General features: G+C 33.2%; 1 protein-coding gene and 1 long non-coding RNA gene across 2 annotated transcripts; both read right to left on the bottom strand.

Moving 5' to 3' along the window:
• Positions 1 to 1,179: 1,179 nt before the first annotated feature.
• LOC123708736 lies at positions 1,180 to 2,062 on the bottom strand. The gene is made up of 2 exons (XR_006753650.1): positions 2,007 to 2,062; positions 1,180 to 1,686 (listed from the first exon to the last, which is right to left on the bottom strand). It is a non-coding gene; the product is annotated as an uncharacterized LOC123708736 (long non-coding RNA).
• A 17,337-nt stretch (positions 2,063 to 19,399) lies between these two features.
• Positions 19,400 to 22,249, bottom strand: LOC123709071. The gene is made up of 2 exons (XM_045660170.1): positions 21,289 to 22,249; positions 19,400 to 19,961 (listed from the first exon to the last, which is right to left on the bottom strand). The coding sequence occupies exons 1-2, from the start codon at positions 22,243 to 22,245 to the stop codon at positions 19,875 to 19,877; spliced, it is 1,044 nt and encodes a 347-aa protein (XP_045516126.1). The 5' UTR covers positions 22,246 to 22,249; the 3' UTR covers positions 19,400 to 19,874.
• Positions 22,250 to 22,586: the final 337 nt, after the last annotated feature.

Below are 22,586 nucleotides of genomic sequence, written 5' to 3'. Positions count from 1 at the left end.
ATACGATACAGAATATTAAAGACGTTTGCGACCATGCTAGAGCATCGTTGTCAATTGACACCCCCATAAAAAATCCCCCCCCCCCCTGTACCAAAGAAATTTTATTACTAAATATATATTAAACTACGACTACTTTGCAATATGTGGTATCTCGGCGGCATGTGATTGTGAGTTCCGAATGCTTTAGTGATATATCCATTCGTAACATGAAGGTATGCCGAACACTTCGAAGATATCCTTTTGGAGCATGTATACCGGACACCATCACGCATTTGTGCATTTTTCCCAAAAGTATGATCCTCGTATAGGATTACTGATTTTCCACTAGAATTTTTATAGAACTGTGCTAAAAACATTATTTATTCGTTAATAGACAGATTTGTAGACAATTTAAAGTAATAGACATAGACATAACATTAATTACTAACAAAACACACACATAGAAACACATAAAATAACAATAATCAAAAATAAAAATAAATAATAATAATAATAATCATAGTAGTAAAAGTTAGCAGTGTAAGTAATGAAGAAAAAAATGTAAATTAAATAAATAAATAATAAAATTAAATAAAAGAATAATTGTTAAGAAGTATATAGCTGAGTGTGTTCCCAGCTAACTTAACAAATTTAACACTAAAGTGTACTCACAATTTTAAAATGTTTATCTTCATAAGGTCCCGTACCTCAAGTGTCAGATATTGGAAAAATTTTATGAAACTTCTTTTAGGAAGTCTAGTCATTTTTTGTGAATATCTTCAACTTCTAATTGTGACATTCAAAAATGCTTCTTTAATAGGCCTAATTGAAATTAATGAGTTGACTTTTAATAGCTACTACATATGGAACAAAACACAAATACGAAATAAATCGTTTTTTTTTTTAATTTTTCCAATAAAAATTTTCCTATTAAAGAGTTCAACCAAAAATACTCGAATTGGTCCAGCTGCCAAGCAATTTTTAAATAGTTAATAAATTATGTAGTTTACAGAACAATTTATTTTTATTTTATTTGCTTTATTTTTGTTTATAATTTCAAAAACAACGTGTGTGCATAAAACTATACAAGAAAATATCATATCACAAATTTTACACACATACACATACATTATATTGGAACATAAGCAAGCTAGAAAGGGAGAAAATTATACAAGCAACCACAAAAAAAAAACAATTTGATAAAAACAGTGACTAGAGAATTTACTACCAATCCAGTCAGCTTCGTGATAACGCCGAGTCTGTTGACGCACCCACTAATATGGTATGGACACCAATTTTAGTGACTGTGATGACAGGCCTTTTTGGGCGTCCCGTAGGCTAGTTTGTCCCCCTAACCAATTTGAAAAAAAAAACACATTTTAGGTATCTTGATAATATGTATAATGTGAGCGCATACTCGTTATATTAGCACTCAATAAATTTTCAGGGTGGTCTTTAGCACATTTTGTCTTATAGTATTTCCAGTCCAGGACCTTCTACATTTTCGTTTTTCAGGTTCTGTCATTTCGTTTATTGTTTTTACTAAGCCCGCAGATCTTGCCTTTAAATATTTTCGTCTATCTTTTTCTTTATAAGCAGCCAATTTTATCAGGTCGTTCTTTATTCTGGCGTAGCGTTTTCTTTCATTTTCACGTTTCCTCTTTAACATTTCTTCTCTATTTCGGGGCGTTTTCTTTGGCTGGAATTCTGTAAGAAAAAGTTTTTTTCAATATCAAATATGTGAATTGTAAATCTACATTAAATATCGTGTATTGCCTAAAAGTGTTTTTTTTTAAACAAACATGAAAAATAGTAATCACTATTATAAATAAAAGCTATCATTAATTTAAATCTCACTCCCCTGTCCGTGTAAAGACAGGGAAGTAAGATTTGTAACGTCTTTTGCCAAACTTATCAAATATATAAACTTCGTATCTAATTTAATATTATCAATGAATATCGCAAGTATCACAATATTATGTCATCATTATTTAAGATTATATTAAATACTATTTAATAATACGTACCAAAGTGAGACGTTGTCTAACCCAGGCTGACGGCAGACACAGCCTGCGAAGACAGCCTGGCCGCAACTAAATGACTGGCGATTTGGACGAAACAAAGGTTTTATTAGACGAACTTCATAGCATACTTTAAAACATTAGAACGGCGAGGCCTCGTACTAGTTGCTTTACTACGGATTTTACCGTGTTAATGGTGGCAGGGAATTGATATTAAAATCATGTCGTCTTTGTTTAGCAATCGAGAAATTATAAAATAAGGATTTCAAACATGGGCCATGGTTAAATGCAAGTTTTTTTCAATTTAATGTTATTTTAGACATATTTAGTTTAATAAAATTAGTTTTATATTTAATACTTCCTGTGGGGGAAATGAATGCCCCTATTTGAACTCATTTTGGTCCAATAATAATTGTATTTAAATGTGTAGAAATTCAGTACAATCCGAGGTTAACGTTATTAATTCTCTAAGGCTTTGATAAATTAAGGAGCTGTAAGGGTAGCCTCTTGAAACTTGATCTGAACTACTCATATGTCACCACTCAAGCAAGGTGGGAGATATTTGATCGTATTAAACAACCTTTAATAGTTCGTATTAATAACCGCAAACGGGCTTAACTGATATTAATTGTCAAGTGTCATATGTGTGTGAATTTATCAAAAGATTTTATTGACATTCTAAAATATTAAAAAAAATCTCTTAAACATTCTTAAATTGGGATATAGAGTTAAAAATTGGTCATGTGTCAGTCCTCCAGATCCCTTAATAATGGATGCACCCAATACTGCATTTTCTTTATTTTCTGCATCAACCACAGACACGCTAGTTCCTTGACTCCCATATTGAACCTGATCGGTTGCTCACCGCTAATGTTTGAATGTGTCGACTATACCCATGGACATTCATTGACAGACAGGCTGCCTTGCCAGCCTTTTAAGTATGGTTATGTATTATTGAAAAATTCAGTTTTTTTTTAAAATATAATCTTTATTTCTTCAAAATAAACTTAACCTAAGTTCATCTTTATAATTACAAGCATAATAAATATTTAGCATTTCGGTGTCTGCCTAGACGTCCGATGATGAAACTCAGCTGCAAAGCTCAGAACAACTGCTTCGTAGCCTATAAGTAACTTATATTATATTTTTTACATTATTGTTACATACATAGGTATATATTTGAGTAATATTCTAAGATCCGGCTGCAGGAATATAGCGTTCAAATTTTGATAGGCAACTCGGTAGATATAAAATCTCCAAATTATAAATACACATAAAATTTTGGTTTTTATCAAATAACCGAAGAACGCAGTAGCGGGATCTCGTACTATATAATATATATAATTATCATAACATGCCACGGTGGCTTTAATGGTTGTGAACTAACTAATTCCTTTTTAATTTTCAATTTAATTGCGTTTGAAATTGATTCCAATCTGAATTCTGTGCGCATTGGTCGCGATCCTTATAATTGGCGGTAAGCAAAGAAGTGTAAAGTGACTTTAACATTTATATCGTATTAATTTGAAATCCTGTATAATCCCGGATACTCTTATAAGTAACCAAATATCTTCTCTAAGTACGATAATCACTAGGTCTATAGCTTTCGTGGCCAAAATATATATCATTACAACATAATAATAACATCATCTTTTAAAATATATTTCGGCCGGGGGTGAGTGTGACTTCGGCATTCCTTTGAAATCAGCAGATCCTTCGTAATATGAAGGTATGCCTTACATTTCGAACAGATTGTTTTGGAACATATGTAACGTTGGTTTTGGTTTTGGAGATCTGCTTTTTTGCAAAACGTGTAACCATTGTGAATAAGTAGAGTTGCCCCGTTCATTTTTCTGTAAAATTTCACTGAAAAAAATACTATTTTATTATATACTATATAACCAGATAGACCGATCAAGTCAGATCAAGATCAACTGTCATAAGAGAGGCGCTGGACAGAAACCAGTGGAAACACATTGTCGGGTTTAGATGTTTCCTTGACCACGACGCACAGCTCAGAGCTGTCGTTTGTAGAGAGAAATCTTATAACAACTTTTATATAGTAAACTGTTAATATATTTATTTGTAAGAATATGGTACCAAAATATTATGGTGGTACGATCTAAAGTTCGCACTTTCTCCAACATATAATGGCGTGCAAATTAGTCGTGAAATTATTTTTTGATATGAGTCATATCATTATCGTGAATTCTCATATTATTTGAAGTGATAAAATATATAACGTTTACTTACAATGTTTCACTCAAATAATTTTTCAAAAGTAGTACTCTAAGTCGATTGATAAAAACTGTAGTAGAAAGATCTTTGAACGTTTTTGGTAAATTATTATAAACCTTGATTGACATACAAAAGGTGTTTCTCCTATACAATTCCAGATAAATTTTTGGCACAGCCAATTTCTCTCAAAGTCTACTTCAATAAGGGTCTCCAATCCATTCCATTTTATTTCACACCTATATCTAGTGCCTATTTATCATTAATATTATGTAATATTTGCTTGTTTGCGTATAAACCTCTTAAGTCAAGCCTACAACACCATCAAGTCAACTGTAGTCTTTATATAATATGATGGAAGAGTTTTGGCCTAGTGGCTTCAACATTCGACTGAGGTCTTAGAATCCCGGCTGTGCACCAATGGACTGACTATGTATTTTATTAGTTCAAACGGTAAAGGTGTTTTCCTTCCTTATCGTGAGGAAACCGGCTTGACTTAGAGCAAAAAAGTTGACGGCGTGTGTCAGGCATAGGCGGTTGATTACCTTCTTCGATATTGATCATCATGAAACAAAAATCTGAGGCCTATAACGGTTGTAGCGCCACCGATTTATTTTATATTGTTTTTGTAAATAGAATTCTTTATGATTTTATATTAACTGTAACTGTTACTGTAACTCATACCGCACAAAAGTGATCACTACGAATACGATCTTTGGAGACATGAAGGCCAGGGCAGGATTCCACAGAGAAACATCTTTAATTACTCACTAAATTGTTATAATGATAGTTTATAATTAATATAAAAATTCAGACTTGAACTTTCGTACAGTCCTTTTTTCAGTAACTTCAATTAGGATTTAAACTTAGAAAACAAAAATACATAATATCACAAAAGTAACATATTTTTCTAAAGTAAAATAAACTTACTTGAATATTTTGTTTATCAAAATTAGAGGGTTTTTCCTCTTCTAAAACTCGATATTTGAAACCAGTTTACCATCTAGCAATCTCTGAAACAGACTTTTCTATTTTTGAAGTCGAAAAATCCGAAAATTTTTTCTCTTAATTGTTGAGAAAGAACTTCTCCGCACAATTTTTTTTTCTCGACAGTATCCGTCATAATATCACAACGCGTTTAGCTTTATGCCTGGTCTTTTTAGGACTCCATATTATTTTGTTCTTTGTATCTTTGAAGTCTTTTTTTGTAACATTTAAGCTTAGCAAATATATGATTAAAAACAGGCAGATGTTTTTAATCATCAGCTCGCCTAGCCTGGATCGATATTTGTTATTCCACGTGAGCTCGTTGATTAATATGTTCATATATTAATATATTTTCGTTGTCCAAACTAGGTATGGTTACGGGAGCATTCTTCATATGTTGAAGAATTAAACGCCGTTTTGCCTTATCCCTCGTTTTTTTCTGGGTGTCATTTGGTCTAAGTAGTTTCCTTCTCTTTTTTTATTCTTATATTTCTTCTTTTCGTTTACCTTCTGTTGGGAATACTTTTCGTGATGATTTTTATATAATTGAAAAAAAAAAACTATTGGTCTTTAAAAAGGCGTATAAATACTGGATAAGTTTTAAAAAAATGGCAAGGGGTTTTATAAAATAAAAGAAGAAAAAAAAACAATTCATTCAAGTAACGAAATGTTTGACATAATAGTATTCACACTTTCGTATAATAATTGTATAACACAACAGAAAATATATCTAAAATTTATTTAAAAAATTGGTGTGGTTCTCACAAATACAAAACAATGCTACAGGATCTGGATATTAGCTGAAGTGGGCCTCAAACAGGAATAACAAAATTATAGATATAGGTGGTTTTTATACAGAACTAGACAGACGTCTGGCCACAACTCCACCTGAGATACCTTTTCATCCGCTTAAAGGAGCCCATAGTATACTGTATAAAGATCGGGGCAAGTGTGCTACCATATTCTTTAATATTGAGGGCACAACAGTAATCATATCTAGATAGATAGAGGATTATATGATCATATAGGATAGATTAGGTAGATACCTAAAATCAAAAGTGAATACGGTCGTAAAATATAAACTACATATTTCGGAGTGAGTTTTTACAAGCCTCCTGAGATAAGGGAAATAATCTAAGTGGACCCAGTTCGCCTGCGATGTTGTTTTGGTAGAGATGGACTCTATTGCATTTAACTGCGTACGACAGTGGCATTTTTACTTTTTATGTACTAATTTTTTTGTCAAGTGTATATGTACGTAATGAGAATGAACTTCTTTGAATCTAGGTCACGCGTCAAAGTATACCTAGTTATGAGATATACAATATATTAGGTATAGGTTTAACGACTATATTTCTCAAAAAAAAAAATGTCACTTACATGAGAATAATAGTTTAGATTAACATAACATTGTAGTCGTTCCTAAAATAATCACAATAAAACTTAAACTTAAAAGTAAAAGTACCCAAACACATGAATAAAAAAATAAGAATTTAAAAGTAATTTTGTCTAACATATTCACTTAGCTTCGCTTCGAATTGAAAGAAGTAATATTTTTTATATATGTGGGTAGTTTATTATACAGCTATGCGCCTTCGTAGGTAAACATTTTTTTGCCGGTATACACTTAAAAGAAAATAATTTGACCGTTCTTTATAACATAGTTCGGCGGGTCATGATTATGACAACCGCATTCCTTGGCAACATGTAGATCTTTTGTAATATGAAGATACGCCTTGCAATTTGATAATCTTGTTTTAGAGCAAAGAAATCGCTGGTTTTTGTTACTGAGCAGTTCTCTTCTAAAGTACGTATAGCCATTGTACAGCAGAACCTTTCTTCCGCCTGGCTTTATATAAAATCGAGCTGTAATGTTTTAAATAATACACTAGTTAGATGAAAAATAATAATAATGATTCATCCACATTCATTTACGGTACCAATACCAATTTTATCAGTGGCTTCAACCTTTTTGTTTTATTTATTTGCACTTCATTACATTTATACAAAAACAAATAACATAATACATAAAAATTATAAGCTATGCAACGGGTTATCGCTAAGAAGTCCTTCGCCGTTCGATCGAATGTTAAATACGCACAGAAAGAAATTGGTGCACACTCGGGGTTCAAACCTACGATCTCTGGGTTGAGTCACACGCTGAAGCCGCTAACGCAAAGGAAACTACGTTTTAAAATCATTTACGATTGTATTTTATATTTTAAATTTGTCTGTGTTAAAAATATCAAATAATGTGTATCACATCATTTTTGATAATAATTTTCGGCGGATCATGACTGTGCTTTAGGGACATCTTTGATATTCTTAAATCGTTGGTTACGTGAAGATAAGCTTTACATCTTTCAGAGTTCACTTTGGAACATGGATACCGGAATCCCTGGCACATCTTTCTGTGTTTGTAAAACGTATTACCGCCATACAAGATAACGCTCTTTCCGTTGTATTTCTTATAAAAGCACGCTGAAACATAATCAAAATATATATAACGGAACAGAATTTTTGTATGTAATAGGAGGCAAAGGGCCAGGAGGCTCACCTGATGTTAAATACCGCCGTGCATGGACGCTATCAATGCCAGAGGGCTCGCAAGTGCGTTAACGGCCCTTTAGGAATGGGTACGCTCTTTTGTTGAAGGACCCTAAGTCGAATGGTACAGTGAAAGTGCGCGGCAATGTGAGTGACATTGCCAGAGGCCTCACAAGTGCGTTAACGGCCTTTTAGGAATAGGTACGCTCTTTTCTTGAAGGACCCTAAGTCGAATGGTACAGTGAAAGTGCGCGGCAATGTGAGTGACATTGCCAGGAGGCTCGCGAGCCCGTTTCCGGCCTTTTAGAAATGGATACGCTCTTTTCTTGAAGGACCCTAAGTCGAATGGTATAGTGAAAGTGCGCGGCAATGTGAGTGATAATGCCAGAGGGCTCGCAAGTGCGTTAACGCCCTTTTAGGAATGGATACGCTCCGTTCTTAAAGGACCCTAAGGCGAATGATAAAGTGCATGTGAACGGCAATGTGAGTGACATGTTCTATGGTTTAAGATTCCAAGAGCTTCATGATCATTTGGTGGACTTCGACTTTTTGGCTCTAAGGCAAGCCGGTTTCCTCACGATGTTTTCCAGCTAAATGCGCACAAGTCCAATGGTGCACAGCCGGGTCTCGAACCTACATCCTCAGGGATGAGGGTTGCACGCTGAAACTATTAGGCCAACATTGCTATGATAACTATTTACTGAACCATAAACAAACTTTTTTAATCATTAAATTTTTATTTATACTCAATTAACCGATAACATGGATTACATCTTCCTTTAAAATATATTTCGGTGGACTGTGATTATGTTCTGAAATCACTTTAGATACTTCATGATTGTTCGTTATATGAAGGTATGCTCTGCACTTTTGGGATGTCACCTTTGAGCACGTATAACGATATCCATTAGCCATTTTCTTATGTTTATAAAACGTATAGCCATAGTAAATCAACATCTCTTTTCCATTGAGTTTCTTACAGAATTGTGCTAGAAAAATTATGACAAGTTAGTCGAAGGCAACATTTAGAAACGCTTTTATTTTGTTTGTTTAAAAAAGCATCAGATCCAGTCTCAGCTTTAAGCTCAGTACCTCGTAGCCCGAACTGAATAATAAAGATGACCGGGCGATCTCTAGACATTAGAATTATCAATAAGTAGCATCCGGTACTAATACCGGAATAATACTTACAGTTGCATTTACATTCGTCAGTCACAATCTCGCCTTAAGAGCAAATACAAATCTTCATACAGATTTTTTTTTAGACAGATCTTGTTTTAATGACTTTCTAAAAACACAGTGTTTAACGCGGCTGATGACAGTCGCAGTCTTTTCCAATCATTTTTTGACCGTGTATACATTATTTTTGATATTAAAATTTTTTTTCATTGTTTTTAAACGATAGGTTTTAGGAAGAAATTATGAAACACAGTAATTAAAGTCTCAAAACACAATGAAATACTAAAATTCAAATTCAACAAATAATTTTAATAAATTCGTTGGGAAACACTCAGGTTTTACCAAAAAAAGGTTTTATGTTGGCCTTAATTTCTTAATACAAAACAGTACGTAATTTTAAGTAATTGCTTTTAGTTATTTGCACAAGGAAGAAGACAAAGATTCAAAGCATGTTGTTCAGTTCTTGATAATTCAATTGCGTAAATAAAAAAATCAATGGCGCTACAAACTTTTTAGGTCTGGGCCTCAGATTTACATATCTGTTTCATGATTATGAGTTAATCTAATAAGTAGCCTTTTTATGAGTTTAAGGCAAGCCGGTTTCCTCACGATGTTTTCCTTCACAGTTCGAGCGAATGTCAAATGCTCTAATACGTAAATAAAAAACTCTTATTTTACACCAATTTTCCAAAGTTCTCGAAATAGAAGACGCCTTACCTAATTTCAGCTACACACATGGCGACTTTGGCGGTCATCTTGTTTTTAAGTTTTTGGTCTACCGCCTTACTTTTCGCGCTAAAAGTCATCGTTTAGGTAGGCTGTTGAAATTAATTTCGAAGCTTCAGACTAGAGTCTATAGGAAAACGTCAAAAACACTCTCAATCCCATTCCCCTCGAAATAAAAGTCAATCCAGCTTTATATAGTATAATAATAAATCTTAATTATATAAATTCGGTCTAAGCTACCTTCGCACTATATGAATAATATCATTTTTAATTATATAAATCGGTGGATCGTGGTTATGTTCTGAGGGCTCAATATAAACTTTATTATTTCTCTTCATATGTAGGAATGCTTTGCACTTTATTGAGTAGTATTTTGAACAAACATAGCGAGTAGAGCCATCTCTACGAACGGTTCCACTCCTCGTATACGTATGGTTGTTGTAGATCAGAACATGACTTCCGCATGGTTTTTTAAAGAAGCGAACTGAAAATAAATTCAATAGACTAAAAATCAAATAATAAGCTTTCACACAGCGCTTAAGCCATGAATTGTTGTTGAAGTGAAACTTTATGGGCTTTCACATTTTTCAGTTACGTGCCAAATTTTCCATTAATCACCATCTTTTTCTTGTCCCTAACACGGTTGATTCTAAGAGGTTCGAAGCTATTAATAACAAAAAATTATAACAACGATCACAACGATGGTAATAATTCTATTACAATTATAGAAATTCTGTAATAATCTTAGTAGTAATAAGGTAAAATGAAATAATTGTATTATTTGTATTCATGTCTATGATAATACAAGCCTTTTGTTAAAGTTTAACTTTATTTAAGCAATTTCTGTAAAGTTGCATATAGTAGATCATTTTTCGACAAATAAGGTCATAAAGAAGTTTCACTTCTTACGTGTGTACACTAGTATACGCACTATTTTTTTTAAGTTAACACTGCTCAAAGAGGCATAATAAGGAATGGAAATGGGTAGATATCTCGCAGCCAACCAACTTTATTACCCGTTCAATGTAGCTTAGCCTCAAGCTAGCTCCTAAACAGTGCCGTTTAACCTTTAATTAAGGCTGGTTAACACTTACGCCATTCGTAGGGACCTTATGACCAGACCAGAATCTGACATGTTTTTTCTATACATAAGTTAAAGTCACCATTTATTATTTGAGTCAAAACGGGACATTGGTTTCATTCAGGTCAAATAATAAGTAGTCAATGAAAAAAAAAAACTTTTTTTAAAGTTATTTATTAATAAAAAGTAGCTAGCTGGCTTAAAAAGTTAAGAATCACAAAATATAGGTACCCAAAATGTTTAGTTTTATATTTATCAGAAGAACAAATTCGTTTCAATATAGCTCGTGACTATTTCCAATAATAATGAAACTCTTGGCACGTTTTTTTACATTACTCAAATTTTCGCGCAGTTTCTGATTACGGGACAATTTTGCGGCGCACAGTTAAGTTCAGGGACTCGTAATTGAAAAAAGCGACAGTTCCAAACATTATGATCTATCCTTACATAAGACTAATAAGTAATTTAAGTCAAACCTAATTTACTAAAAAAAATACCTGACATGAAAAAAAAAATCTTCAAAATGTTACTGTTTGTAATTTGTAAAGTGTTACTAAATAGAAATGAACTAGGCACACTGGCTAAAAATCATTCAGACCGCTTGTTACTGTTTTATATATAGTAATAATTTATTCCAAATAGATAATACAGATCATTTTTGTAAGAAACACTAAATTAATTTTAGTTCCAACATCAACAACATAAAAATAAAGTATATAAACGTACACGTAACGCATTTCTCCCAGAGCCGACAAGCGTACGTACAAAATGCCTAACAATTTGCGATTACAGATATCTATTGTACTGAGGATATTGTCCCTACAGCCTCGCAATCTGCGTAAAAGTGATGCTTTTCCGACGAATCGCCCTTATGACTTCTATCATCACTATGAGCATAGATGATCGAATGAACGGCTAATTGAGCTAGTTAGCTTGGACAGACACATTAGCAATTCCGATTTCAAAGTTGCAACATAAAATAGAACTACATGAAAATTGCATAATCTAAAAGGTACCGTTACGTATAGACGTAACGTCCTTGAGCATATGCAGACGGATGTCGTGTACCTTTAAGTTGTAATTACCATGGAATAAGAAAATAGTTTAGTAAATTCCTTTATTTACAAACACTTTTTAAATAACACAAATTAGATACGAATGTAGCCTTTGTGTGTATAATTATACCGCGTTGGCGAATGGTTGTGATTCTCAGATACTTTACAAATTATCTCATCAGCTGTAACGCGTATAAACGCTTTGCACTCTCCCCGTTTTGTGCATCTGTATCTTGCAGCACCATTCGCGAGAATATTAGATTTTCCAAAGGTATAACCGTTGTAAACAAGTAGCCTTGCACCATTTATCGTTCTTATAAATTGTGCTGAAACAGATTACATTAACTCTTAAAATTTGTGGCATCATTGGCAGTAAGACATTTTTCTTTACAGGACGCAGACGGGCAATCACGTGATCTCCCAAGGACGCTCTCAATGACTCGCGAATGCTCTACGCTCTTTTCTTGAAGGGCCCTAAGTCGAATTGGTTCGGATATACTTCAGTGATCAGCTGGTTTCACATAGTTGTATATGGTGCGCGATAAAAGCTACCTTAAAAACGCTCAGTTGGGACGTCGAGGTGATGCGGTAGAAGATGGAGAGTGACCCCACATCTCTTCGCAATGCCAAGGGATCAAGCCGCTCGGAATAGGATTGGTCATAGACGATTCGAACTGCTCTTCGTTGAATGCGGTCAAGGAGGAGCTCCCACCCAGAGGTGGAAACAGCTCTCCATGTGGGGCCGAATTTACGCTCGACATATACTTAGGGTCGCCTTAAATTTTTTCTTTAAATAAATAAAAAAACAATTTCTTAAAGACCTTTCTTTTTTATTTATAATTTAATACCATGTTTTAGCATATTAAGGATTTTAAAACATTTGTATACTGAGTGTGATGATTGGAAAATTAATTATAACATGTGAGGGCAACTATGGATATCCAGACCTAGATCGTTTGTTAAAAAGCTCAATCTTCTTAATCAGTGAGTTATGGCCAAAACCGTTCTTCTGAAAGGGACAAATGGGATGATGAATCGCTAGATCCTACTTATATTCGAATATAGCACGCTCCAGTCTTTAGATATCTGGGACGCGTGTGATTGTGTTCCCCACGAATAAGCGAAATTGTATTATCCGGTGAAAGGAAAATTACCGCTTTACAAGATTTAGTAATTCCAGAAGAGCAGGTGTATCTAGAGGTTCCTTTTTTATTCGAACTGCGTTTCGAAAACGTGTAACCGTCGTATCTAAGCAACACTGCGCCCGTGGTCGTTGTTATTAATTCTGCTGAAATATAAAATTTTACTGACATTTATTTTGAATTCTAGACACACATATTGAGTACTATTCAATTGTCTCTTTTCTATCGAAGCTGACGTAAGCAATTTTGAGGACACGGAACTGCAGACATATGCTGAAGTAACTTGACTACTTTGATATTTTAATCCGTTAAACTAAACGTTTCTAACTATATTTTGTTTCAATATATCAACTGAAGCATGTATTGATTGCGATACAACTTCCTTGTTAACCAGAACTACGTCACCCGTGTTGCGTGATGTTGGAACTGGTAGTAAATTTAATATTGACGTTCACAGATGTAAATAGTTAAAAGATGTAATATAAATTTTAGTAAGGGTTTTATGAAAAAGATCGCCAGTCGGCACTACGTTATAATTTTTTTACTACACCTGCTGTGTTAGGTATGTCATGTGTGCTAAAATAAAGTAAATATTTTTTTTAAATAAAATCAGTGTTAGTTACAGTTAGTAAATAAAAATAAAACATACTATTGGGTATACTCGTATTCTGAGATATCAAAAAATGAATGAAAAAGCCACAAATGTATATGATGTGTGCATTAAACTGATATATAAAAGACAATTATATGTGATGATAAACTACATTATTAACAGGTCTACTTTTCAGACTTTGTATGATGAAACCAAATTAGCGTCAATAAGATCGCCATCAAGATAAAATAAAAATCTTAGAACTGATGTTTTTTTTATAGCTTTATTCAATAATAAAATGTATGATGCGCCTTGCAACGATGAACTTGTTAACGATCGCCAGTTTTCTTTTGTATTCATTCTACCACTTTATGGCACGACTATAGGCAGACCTAACCTAACCAAACCAAAGTAATTTCGACGTTTATGTTTATGTGTAAACTTCATGAATTCACTGTTAACCTAAAATAGCCGTTCTTAGTTTTAATATACTTGATAGGTGCATGACTATGTTCGTTATAAATTTTCAGAATAACATTATTAGCAGACAAGTGTATATGTGCCTTGCATTGTTTTTTTAGTGCTGAGGAACAGGAATACCGGAGGCCCCCATTCCGTATAGAACCGCTCTTTGAAAATGTGTACCTCCCATACATGAGTAAAGTTGAGCCAGACACTAACTTGATGAATTTCGCTGAAATCCAATAACAAAAATGATTTTATTATACAAAATACAATTAAATCTAAATCCGGTCAAGCCAGATAGATATTCCTATTTACAGAGTATGCGAAAGTTGACAATGCCAACCAATATCCTAGCAAAAACTATCATATTACTGTCCCTTAATGTAACCGACATTACACACATATCGGCCTAATACATATCAGTCTAATACATATCAGCCTAATACATATCAGCCTAATACATATCAGCCTAATACATATCAGCCTAATACATATCAGCCTAATACATATCAGCCTAATACATATCAGCCTAATACATATCAGCCTAATACATATCAGCCTAATACATATCAGCCTAATACATATCAGCCTAATACATATCTACTAAGTCTTGCGGGAGGTGCATTCCAAGTGCTTTTTCAAGAACTCGGTTTGTTTGTATCTAGAAGATATGTGCGTCGGCAAAAGCCAAGATCGTTTGTAATACCAAGGGCCAGAACCTCAGGTTCCCAACAACAAAGACTGAATCCTGTCGCCAACACTATATATATCTTTATATGTTCGGAGAGTGAGTTGCAGTAGCGACATTGTGCACCTTACGAGTATGTATATAATATTACATATTTCATTTTTAATTTCGACATTACCGTATTGGCTTAGTACTGTAATAGTGTATGTATTTTCGTAAATAAACTTCACAAGACACTTCAATAAACCTTGGCCTCATTTTTCCATACAATTTGCTTAGTGGTCTAAAACAATACTGATTTTATCTGTATTCGATAAATAATATTTATTATATATTGCACAATGTCAAATTACGTAAGACACTTGCCATATGTAACAGAACTAGAACTTCCACTATTCTCAAGACAATAATTATATTCAAATTTAAACTCATAACGTAATTGACAAACCAATAAAAAAACGAAGCAGACATCTAATCTCATTACAATTTAGGAAATAGTATTACTCAACTTATGATTGATTATGATTTAATGCTGTTTTAAAAGTGTTCGTAGTTCTGTTTTATAAGGTCTAAAGATCTTTATTTTTTATAGCAAAAAATGCCACCAGACAGCCGTCCCAATTTAAGTATACGTGGCTCATTCTGATATGATGATTTAATGTTCTTTTTAATTACAATTTTTGGACGGTAATTGATTAAACAATTACACAACCTCATACTAAATAATTGTTCGCGGCTTCGGCAAGATAAGCAACTCGCGAGTATTGTGTTTGATGTTTTAAATAATAAGCTACAATGGAATGATTTATTTAAAATTTATAGACGGGTGCTATAAACATATAGTTGTTAAATCGTCATAATTTTGGTTTCTTAGTTGATTTTATAAGGCTGTTAAAAAATTGTATCTAAATAGTGCTTTTAATAATTCATTTTGTAGTGTTTGTATGTTAGAAATTTTGTTTTTGCTGTACCCTATATGTACATACAAAATTATATATCTTTTTTTATACGAAATATATTAAGTATTCAAAAGTAGGGAGATTTTAAAACACAGCCAACTTCATTACGCCTAATGTACCGTACCTTTGGACTACAAATGAAATTTTCTCACGCCGACGGAGCACTGTTTAGGTCCTCTATATAATAATGTATTAAACTACTAAACCGAATAGGGATATACAAAAACACAACCAACTTTCTTACATACCTTTTCTCTCCTACATACCTACAACGAGCAATAAGGACAATATATGATGATATACACTCAAAAACATTAAATTAATAATTCTTTATTAAAATAATATTTGTGATGGAATGATTTAATACATAATAAATAACAAAAATGTATTCCCAGGACATTATTAACTGTAAAACTAACGGATAACGAATCATCGAAGGATACGAACTTTTCTTAGGCTTATGTTTTGGATAATTCACTGAAACGGACACACAAAAATTTCTGCCCCGATGAGCATTGATATAATTATTTATGACATACGGTCAGATCTATTGTTGGGTTATTGTATTTATACCAGATTTTTTAAAACATTTTAATGTTATAAGAAACTGATATCGAACTTTTTGAATAAAATATTATATTTATACTGAACATCTTAATTATGTAAGTTTCTATAAGTCTACATTAAAAAACCACTCGTTATCCGTTGGTCAAATATTGCATTTATCCACCTATATACTATATTGACTAGAATGTACAGTGTTTATAAATTATACTAGATCTAAAATGACTAGAATTCGACAAGCTGACTAGGTTCTATATCACATTTTTACAACCTGTTGACACCGGAAGCTCATGATGCCACAAGGATTTTATGTACACGACTTTCATATTTTCATATCACACCCACAGTCTCAAACACAACCGCAAATGTTTGCATAATTTTAAAATTACAAATCCTATACAAATCCTCGAATCGTCCTGATTTAGGCGAAAATCTTACTAGCAAACTTTTAAATTAACATAATGAATTACTCGATTCGCTTTCAGAACATATTTAACAAATAATAAATGCAAGACTTGAGTGATTTATTAAATACGTTATAAACATTGACTAACGAACATAGTAATTGTAAAATAATATACTAAATTATATAATATGTTTAGTGTATATTTGTGGTACCACTTAAACATTTTTATTCAATCAAAATCAATTATACAATAACTTCATATATTTATTAAATGAAGTACCTGTATGGATTGGAAAATGCTTCATCTTAATCTAATCTGGGAGAATATTTTTGAACCCGAATTATCACGGAACAGGACTCAAAATTCAACTTAAAAGCAACTAATCCTTTCGATTCATTTCACTAAGCGGTGGATGCGTATGGTCCATATTGCTCCTGATGATAGTGAGGTCATCAGCCAAATGAAGAAACGCCTTACATCTATGCCATCTATTCTTTGTGCAACCCCATCGGAAACCATTTCGCGTCCGACTTTGCTTGTAGTACGAAAAGTTCTGGTAGATCAAGCGCTCTTTGCCCCGTGCGGTCATAAATATATTCACTGAAACATCTGTATCGGTAAATAATTGTTTGCTATATACGTCTCTCAGCAGTGACACTGATAATTTTTCGTATAATTAAAGTCTAGGTCTAAACGAAAGCTGAACTTACCTACAGCCTAAACGATTGAAGAGATTCGTGATTAAGTTATAAAAAATAGAATGCCATATAAATAACAAAATATTTATTTTTGGTGTATTGATAACAAGTGTAACATGAGTTTCTAGCCATTTCTCGCCCGCCTTACACTCTTAATTCGGGAACTGGTAGTAAATGTACATTCGAACCTTCGAATTGTAATGACTTCTATGTCTATTACTCGATAATATTGCAGAATTAACTGTTTTATTTTTTAATTATTTAAAATATATTTTGCACTTTTGATTAACTCTCGTTCAACACTCAATTCTGCAGCTACATAATTTGCTACTACTACTATTTTGTTTCTTTTTAATTGTCCAGCATCCATACTTTTAACGAGTTTTCTCTCTTTTTTACGTTCATATTTTCTTAGCTCATTTTCTTTTATTTTTCTCACATTTCTTTACTTTTCCTTTTTCTTTCTTACCTACGACCAAATCACTTGCCACACCTTTCTTTGAGTATTAATTATGATCAAATACACGAATTGTATTGCTTTCCTAATAAACACAATATTTACCTTATATATACGACGTATTGGTTTTAGTCCTTATACATATTTTAAAACTTATGTTTCAGAGATACACCTGGTTACTGGAATTAATCGATTTGTAAAGTAATAAACTTTTCTAGCAATGACTTGATCCAAAATTTTGCGATCCTTAAAGATACGGACGGTTCATGTCCATTAGGAGCTCGCTTTTCCTGATAATAATACTTCGATTGAAGAGTTTGTCAACAGGCATAACAATAAAATCTCACATCTAGAATAGCACAACCAAAGGAAAATACAGCGTGCGTTTCATATCCTTAGTAGGTATTAATATTAGCCTGTTTTTTTTCTTTTAAATCTTAATTGATGTTGCATATAATGGGTTCAATGTAACACAATTCTCGATATCATTCCGTTCCGGTAGGATCAATATTTTTTGTTTTACAATCATTAGAATCTATGTCATTTCCTTTGTCCTTTAGAAAAAGCGAAACTTCGGAAATCCGGCTTCTGTACTATTTAACTCGGAAACTCTGGATAGTTTATACAGTATTCATAAAAGTGCTTAAAGCTATTTTCCTAGTCTGAGATAATATGAAAATTCATCATTGTCTGCAAACAAACGTAACGCAAAAAAATTAAACGACAATGCCTTGGCGTCTATTCTTAAAACAGTTCTTTGTTAAATTTTGTTCCATTATAATTCCTGTCTACAGTCACCACTGTTCCATATTTCGTTACTTATTGTTTTTTTCATCAATTGCCAGGAAAGCCTCTTATAAACAGATTATCTTTAAATAAGTAAATCATAATAACTTATGTTTTAATCCGACTCTATGATATATGCCTTTAACTTGTGTTAGTATGGGTTTCTCGTGATTGTGACCAGCCGAGGACTGAGACACGACGTTGAGGTCTCCGTCAACAGATAAGTATGAGTTACATCGTTTGGACATATATTGTCCCGTACACCTAAACCGTGTGTAACCCTCCCTCGATAATTTATTTATTGTACTGTATGTACAACCTTCATAGTAGAAGTGCTGTTTGCCAGAGGCCACCGTTATAATTTTTCCTGTAAACAAATTATTTTGTTATGTCATATGTACCGTAAGTAATATCTTGATGGAACTATATTTATTGCATATGGCAATAAGTCAATATTATTTATAGAACTATTTTTTTGTAAATTGCTCCATCTATGCTTAGCACTAGCTAGCTAACACCAGAATAATCTAAGACTCATTAGATCTTTTTACCTCTATATATACATATTATTATTCATTATTCTTAATGTTTAGTACTGTTGTAGTGACGTTCATTCAATACGATACGAAATTAAATTATTAGTTTTAATTAAAAAGACTTTGTTTTCAAATGTATTCTATTTCCTTACCATGTTAATACATTAAATTAAAACTTAATATATCGGAAAAGTTAATAGCTATAAACAAAAATAAAAACTAATTTTAAAATTGCTTTAAAATACTTAAATCAATATTATTCGAATATAAGTAAATTACAATTTGTTATACCCATCACAGACCTACTTACGGATAAGATAAATTAATTTCACTTCAAAAAATCAGTCAAAATTTATAAATATAATCGTCAATAAATACGCAATTTAACGAAACAATCCAATACATAAGTGATAAACGATATTTGTATACGAATGTTGAATGAATGCCTCGATTCTTAAAATTTCGCTAACAACTAGGTATGTTCAGCATTCAGAGGTACATAAAGCAGCTTATATATATAAATACTTGTAGAGACGTTATATTCTTAGATTAAAATCCTTTGCTAATATAGGAGAATTTTGATATTAGGCGACAAGGTGATTGTTACATATAAAACGTTTCCACTTTTGGCCTGGCCATAAACGGTGGATAATGGGTATGGCATATTGTAGGTGCGTATATGACCTTAAGCTGGTCATCCAAATGCAAATAGGCGGTGCACTTCGCTCTACTATGGCGAGTACATCTCCACCTGGAAGCTCCGCATTTGCTTAAATCCTTCTGCTTGTAAAATGAATAACCTTTGTAATAGAAAATCTGTCTTCCTCTTCGTCCAAGCGCCAGAGGATTACAGCCACCTACGACAAAAAGAAGTTTTAGCATTACGGTAATTCATAAAAAGTGAACAAAAAATCTGCTTTTAGTGCGAACCCTTTTAAAACACCATGTATTATTTTTATAATAAACACACTGGGTAAGGATTATGAAACATTATCCACATGATAATCAATAAAATACATAAATATAGTGAAGTATGTAGAATCTAGATCTACCTATAGTATGTATATTTTTTATGTAATAGGCTGTTATATGTGTTGTATACCTGAAGTTAAGTAATACCGGAGAAGGTTCGTAAGTGTGTTGCCGGCCTTTTAAGAACTGGCACTCTCTTATACTCTACAGTAGGTAGATTTAACAACACACCGAAGGAATAGGAATGGTAATTTGTTTCGTACTTTCTATTTGTGCAAAAATAAATAAATGATTTTTTAAGGAACAATTTTATTTGTTACGTAATGTTATGTTATTTTTATAAGAATCACACCCGGCGAAAGAAAACGTGAACTCAACTAACCGCTAAGTGTGGTTGCGTAAAAACGAGTGGCGTTTAGCATAGCTTTAGTTTTAAAGTATTAATTGTCTCTTTTCATCACAGCGAAAACACAATTCGACGGAAAGAGACACAGACTGTTTAAAGAGTGCAATGAGTTTTCATAAGGGTACAGTGAAATGAGCAATTTGAGATATAATATTTAATTTCACATCAAAAGATTTGAAATACCTTAATACTATTTGACTAGATAGACAATTAATTGAATTAAAAACAACAATTTATGGCTAATTACATTCGCTCAAATGTATAGATACCGGCAAACATCTTGAACAAATGTCCTTGCCTGCGCAGAATCGATTTTTAGGTATCACTGAGGGGGGGAGTGACGTGTCAACCGCGTGATTGGTAAATCAGTTGACGTTTGTGTCCCGCGCTGTGTACGATGCGCAAACTTTCCCCCACTCCCTTGTTTCATGTTCAAGAAGTTTGCTGGTATCTGTAAGAGACTTATATCTCGCCACGCTGGATGTTAATCGACATTATCAAGTACTTAATTACCCAGTTTAGTCCGTTTTTTTTATTTCTTAAGTCAAAACTACCACTTATACGTAATATTAATACTGATACTGTCAATACTGATATAATATCTAACCTTAATTAAAACATTGAGATCCTCAAAAAGTCTTTTAGACAGACAACTACATAGGTGACTAGAAAATAGTTAAAACAATAACAGGGAAAGCTATTTATAACAATATAAAATAAATATTCTTACAAATCTAATAAATTATGAGAGATTGCACATTTATGACAACATTGATGATTGATATCGTATAATTTTAAATTTAAACCTTTATGTATGTTCCATTTTCTTGCTGTTTGAATTTAGACGGTAGATGCTTGTGTCGTTCACCTCCGAAGGCAACGACAATATTATCATTGAGCGTGGCATGAACATAGGCATTGCAGGAATTTTTGTTGCAACACCAACGATTCAACGGAGATGTCTTCAATACATGTCTGAAGTAATATGGATACTCGTTCACAATCAACAGCCTCTTCCCGTTATGCAATTCAATAAGCTGACTCTTAGCCTTTTCTGGATCAGTACAATAATCAATAGCGATGGGTGCGGCAGGTTTAGCGTGATCTTTCGAATTAGCCTTAGTATTAGAAGACCTGTGAGCTTTCGAATGCTTGTCTATTGGCTTGGAAGTGGATCGTTTTTTAGTAATACTTGTGAGTGCAGGGACTTCCAGCAAAGTCGGCACCGGTATCGATTGAGAATCAATTCTAGAGCAGGAGACGTTCGAAACTTGGCAAAAATCTTGAGACAGCATACGCGTGTATGCATCAGGAACCAGTTGAGATGTAGATGACATAGGTTGGTACAATTCAGGTGTTTGAGTTGGTGGGAGGGTGCTGTACGCATCATACGGCGCAGACTCTATATAGATTTCAGAAATGTCGTGAGGATTAGATACAATATTGTACATGTCCGAGTCGTGGTGTGATGTTGTTACCACATTCAGTATTTCCTGAGCCTCTTGCGAGGACATAACGTTTAGCAAATCAGCAGTTTCTTGGCACGTGGTCGAAACTACGTCTAACGCTTCAGGGAGATCTTGGGACGTAGGCACTACGTTGTATAGCCCAGAAAGTGTTTCGTCGTTACAAAAGATATTGACCAGTTCTGGAACGCCCTGACTATTTTGTGACAGCATGTTGAATATATCTGGTACGTTATCGAGTGTTGTTGCGTACACAATGTTCATTCCGTCAGACATGTCTTGAGATTTCACCGACATGCCAACGTCTGAAACCAAATAAAATGATGTAACTTCCGTTCATGTTATTAAAATTTTTTTTAATGTATACAAAGGGTGTTTATTCATTTTAACAATGGATTATAATTAGGGTTCCCAACTCTTACATAACAATTGTTTGTGTATATAAATATTTTGCTAGTCGGAAATTAAAGACTCTGAACATAAGTCATTATTTATTCAGACCGGAAAATAGAGATAAACAGCAAAGACTTGCTTAGATATAAACTAAATTAAAATAACGATTGCAATAATTTTAAAGTTATACAAGATTATTTAAGGTCAAACTAATAATAAGGCTTTATTTGACGGCCTACACATAC

Source organism: Pieris brassicae, chromosome 4 (assembly GCF_905147105.1).
Source record: "Pieris brassicae chromosome 4, ilPieBrab1.1, whole genome shotgun sequence".
Classification (NCBI taxonomy): Eukaryota; Metazoa; Arthropoda; class Insecta; order Lepidoptera; family Pieridae; genus Pieris; species Pieris brassicae.
Note: the sequence above shows the minus strand (reverse complement) of the source record. Positions and strands in the feature narration are given on the sequence as shown.

Coding starts and splice junctions, on each gene's coding strand:
- LOC123709071 (XM_045660170.1), bottom strand. CDS start 22,245: ATGTCGGTGAAATCTCAAGACATGTCTGACGGAATGAACATTGTGTAC. Junction 19,962..21,288: donor AAAATGGAACATACATAAAG/GTTTAAATTTAA, acceptor TTTTTGTCGTAG/GTGGCTGTAATCCTCTGGCG.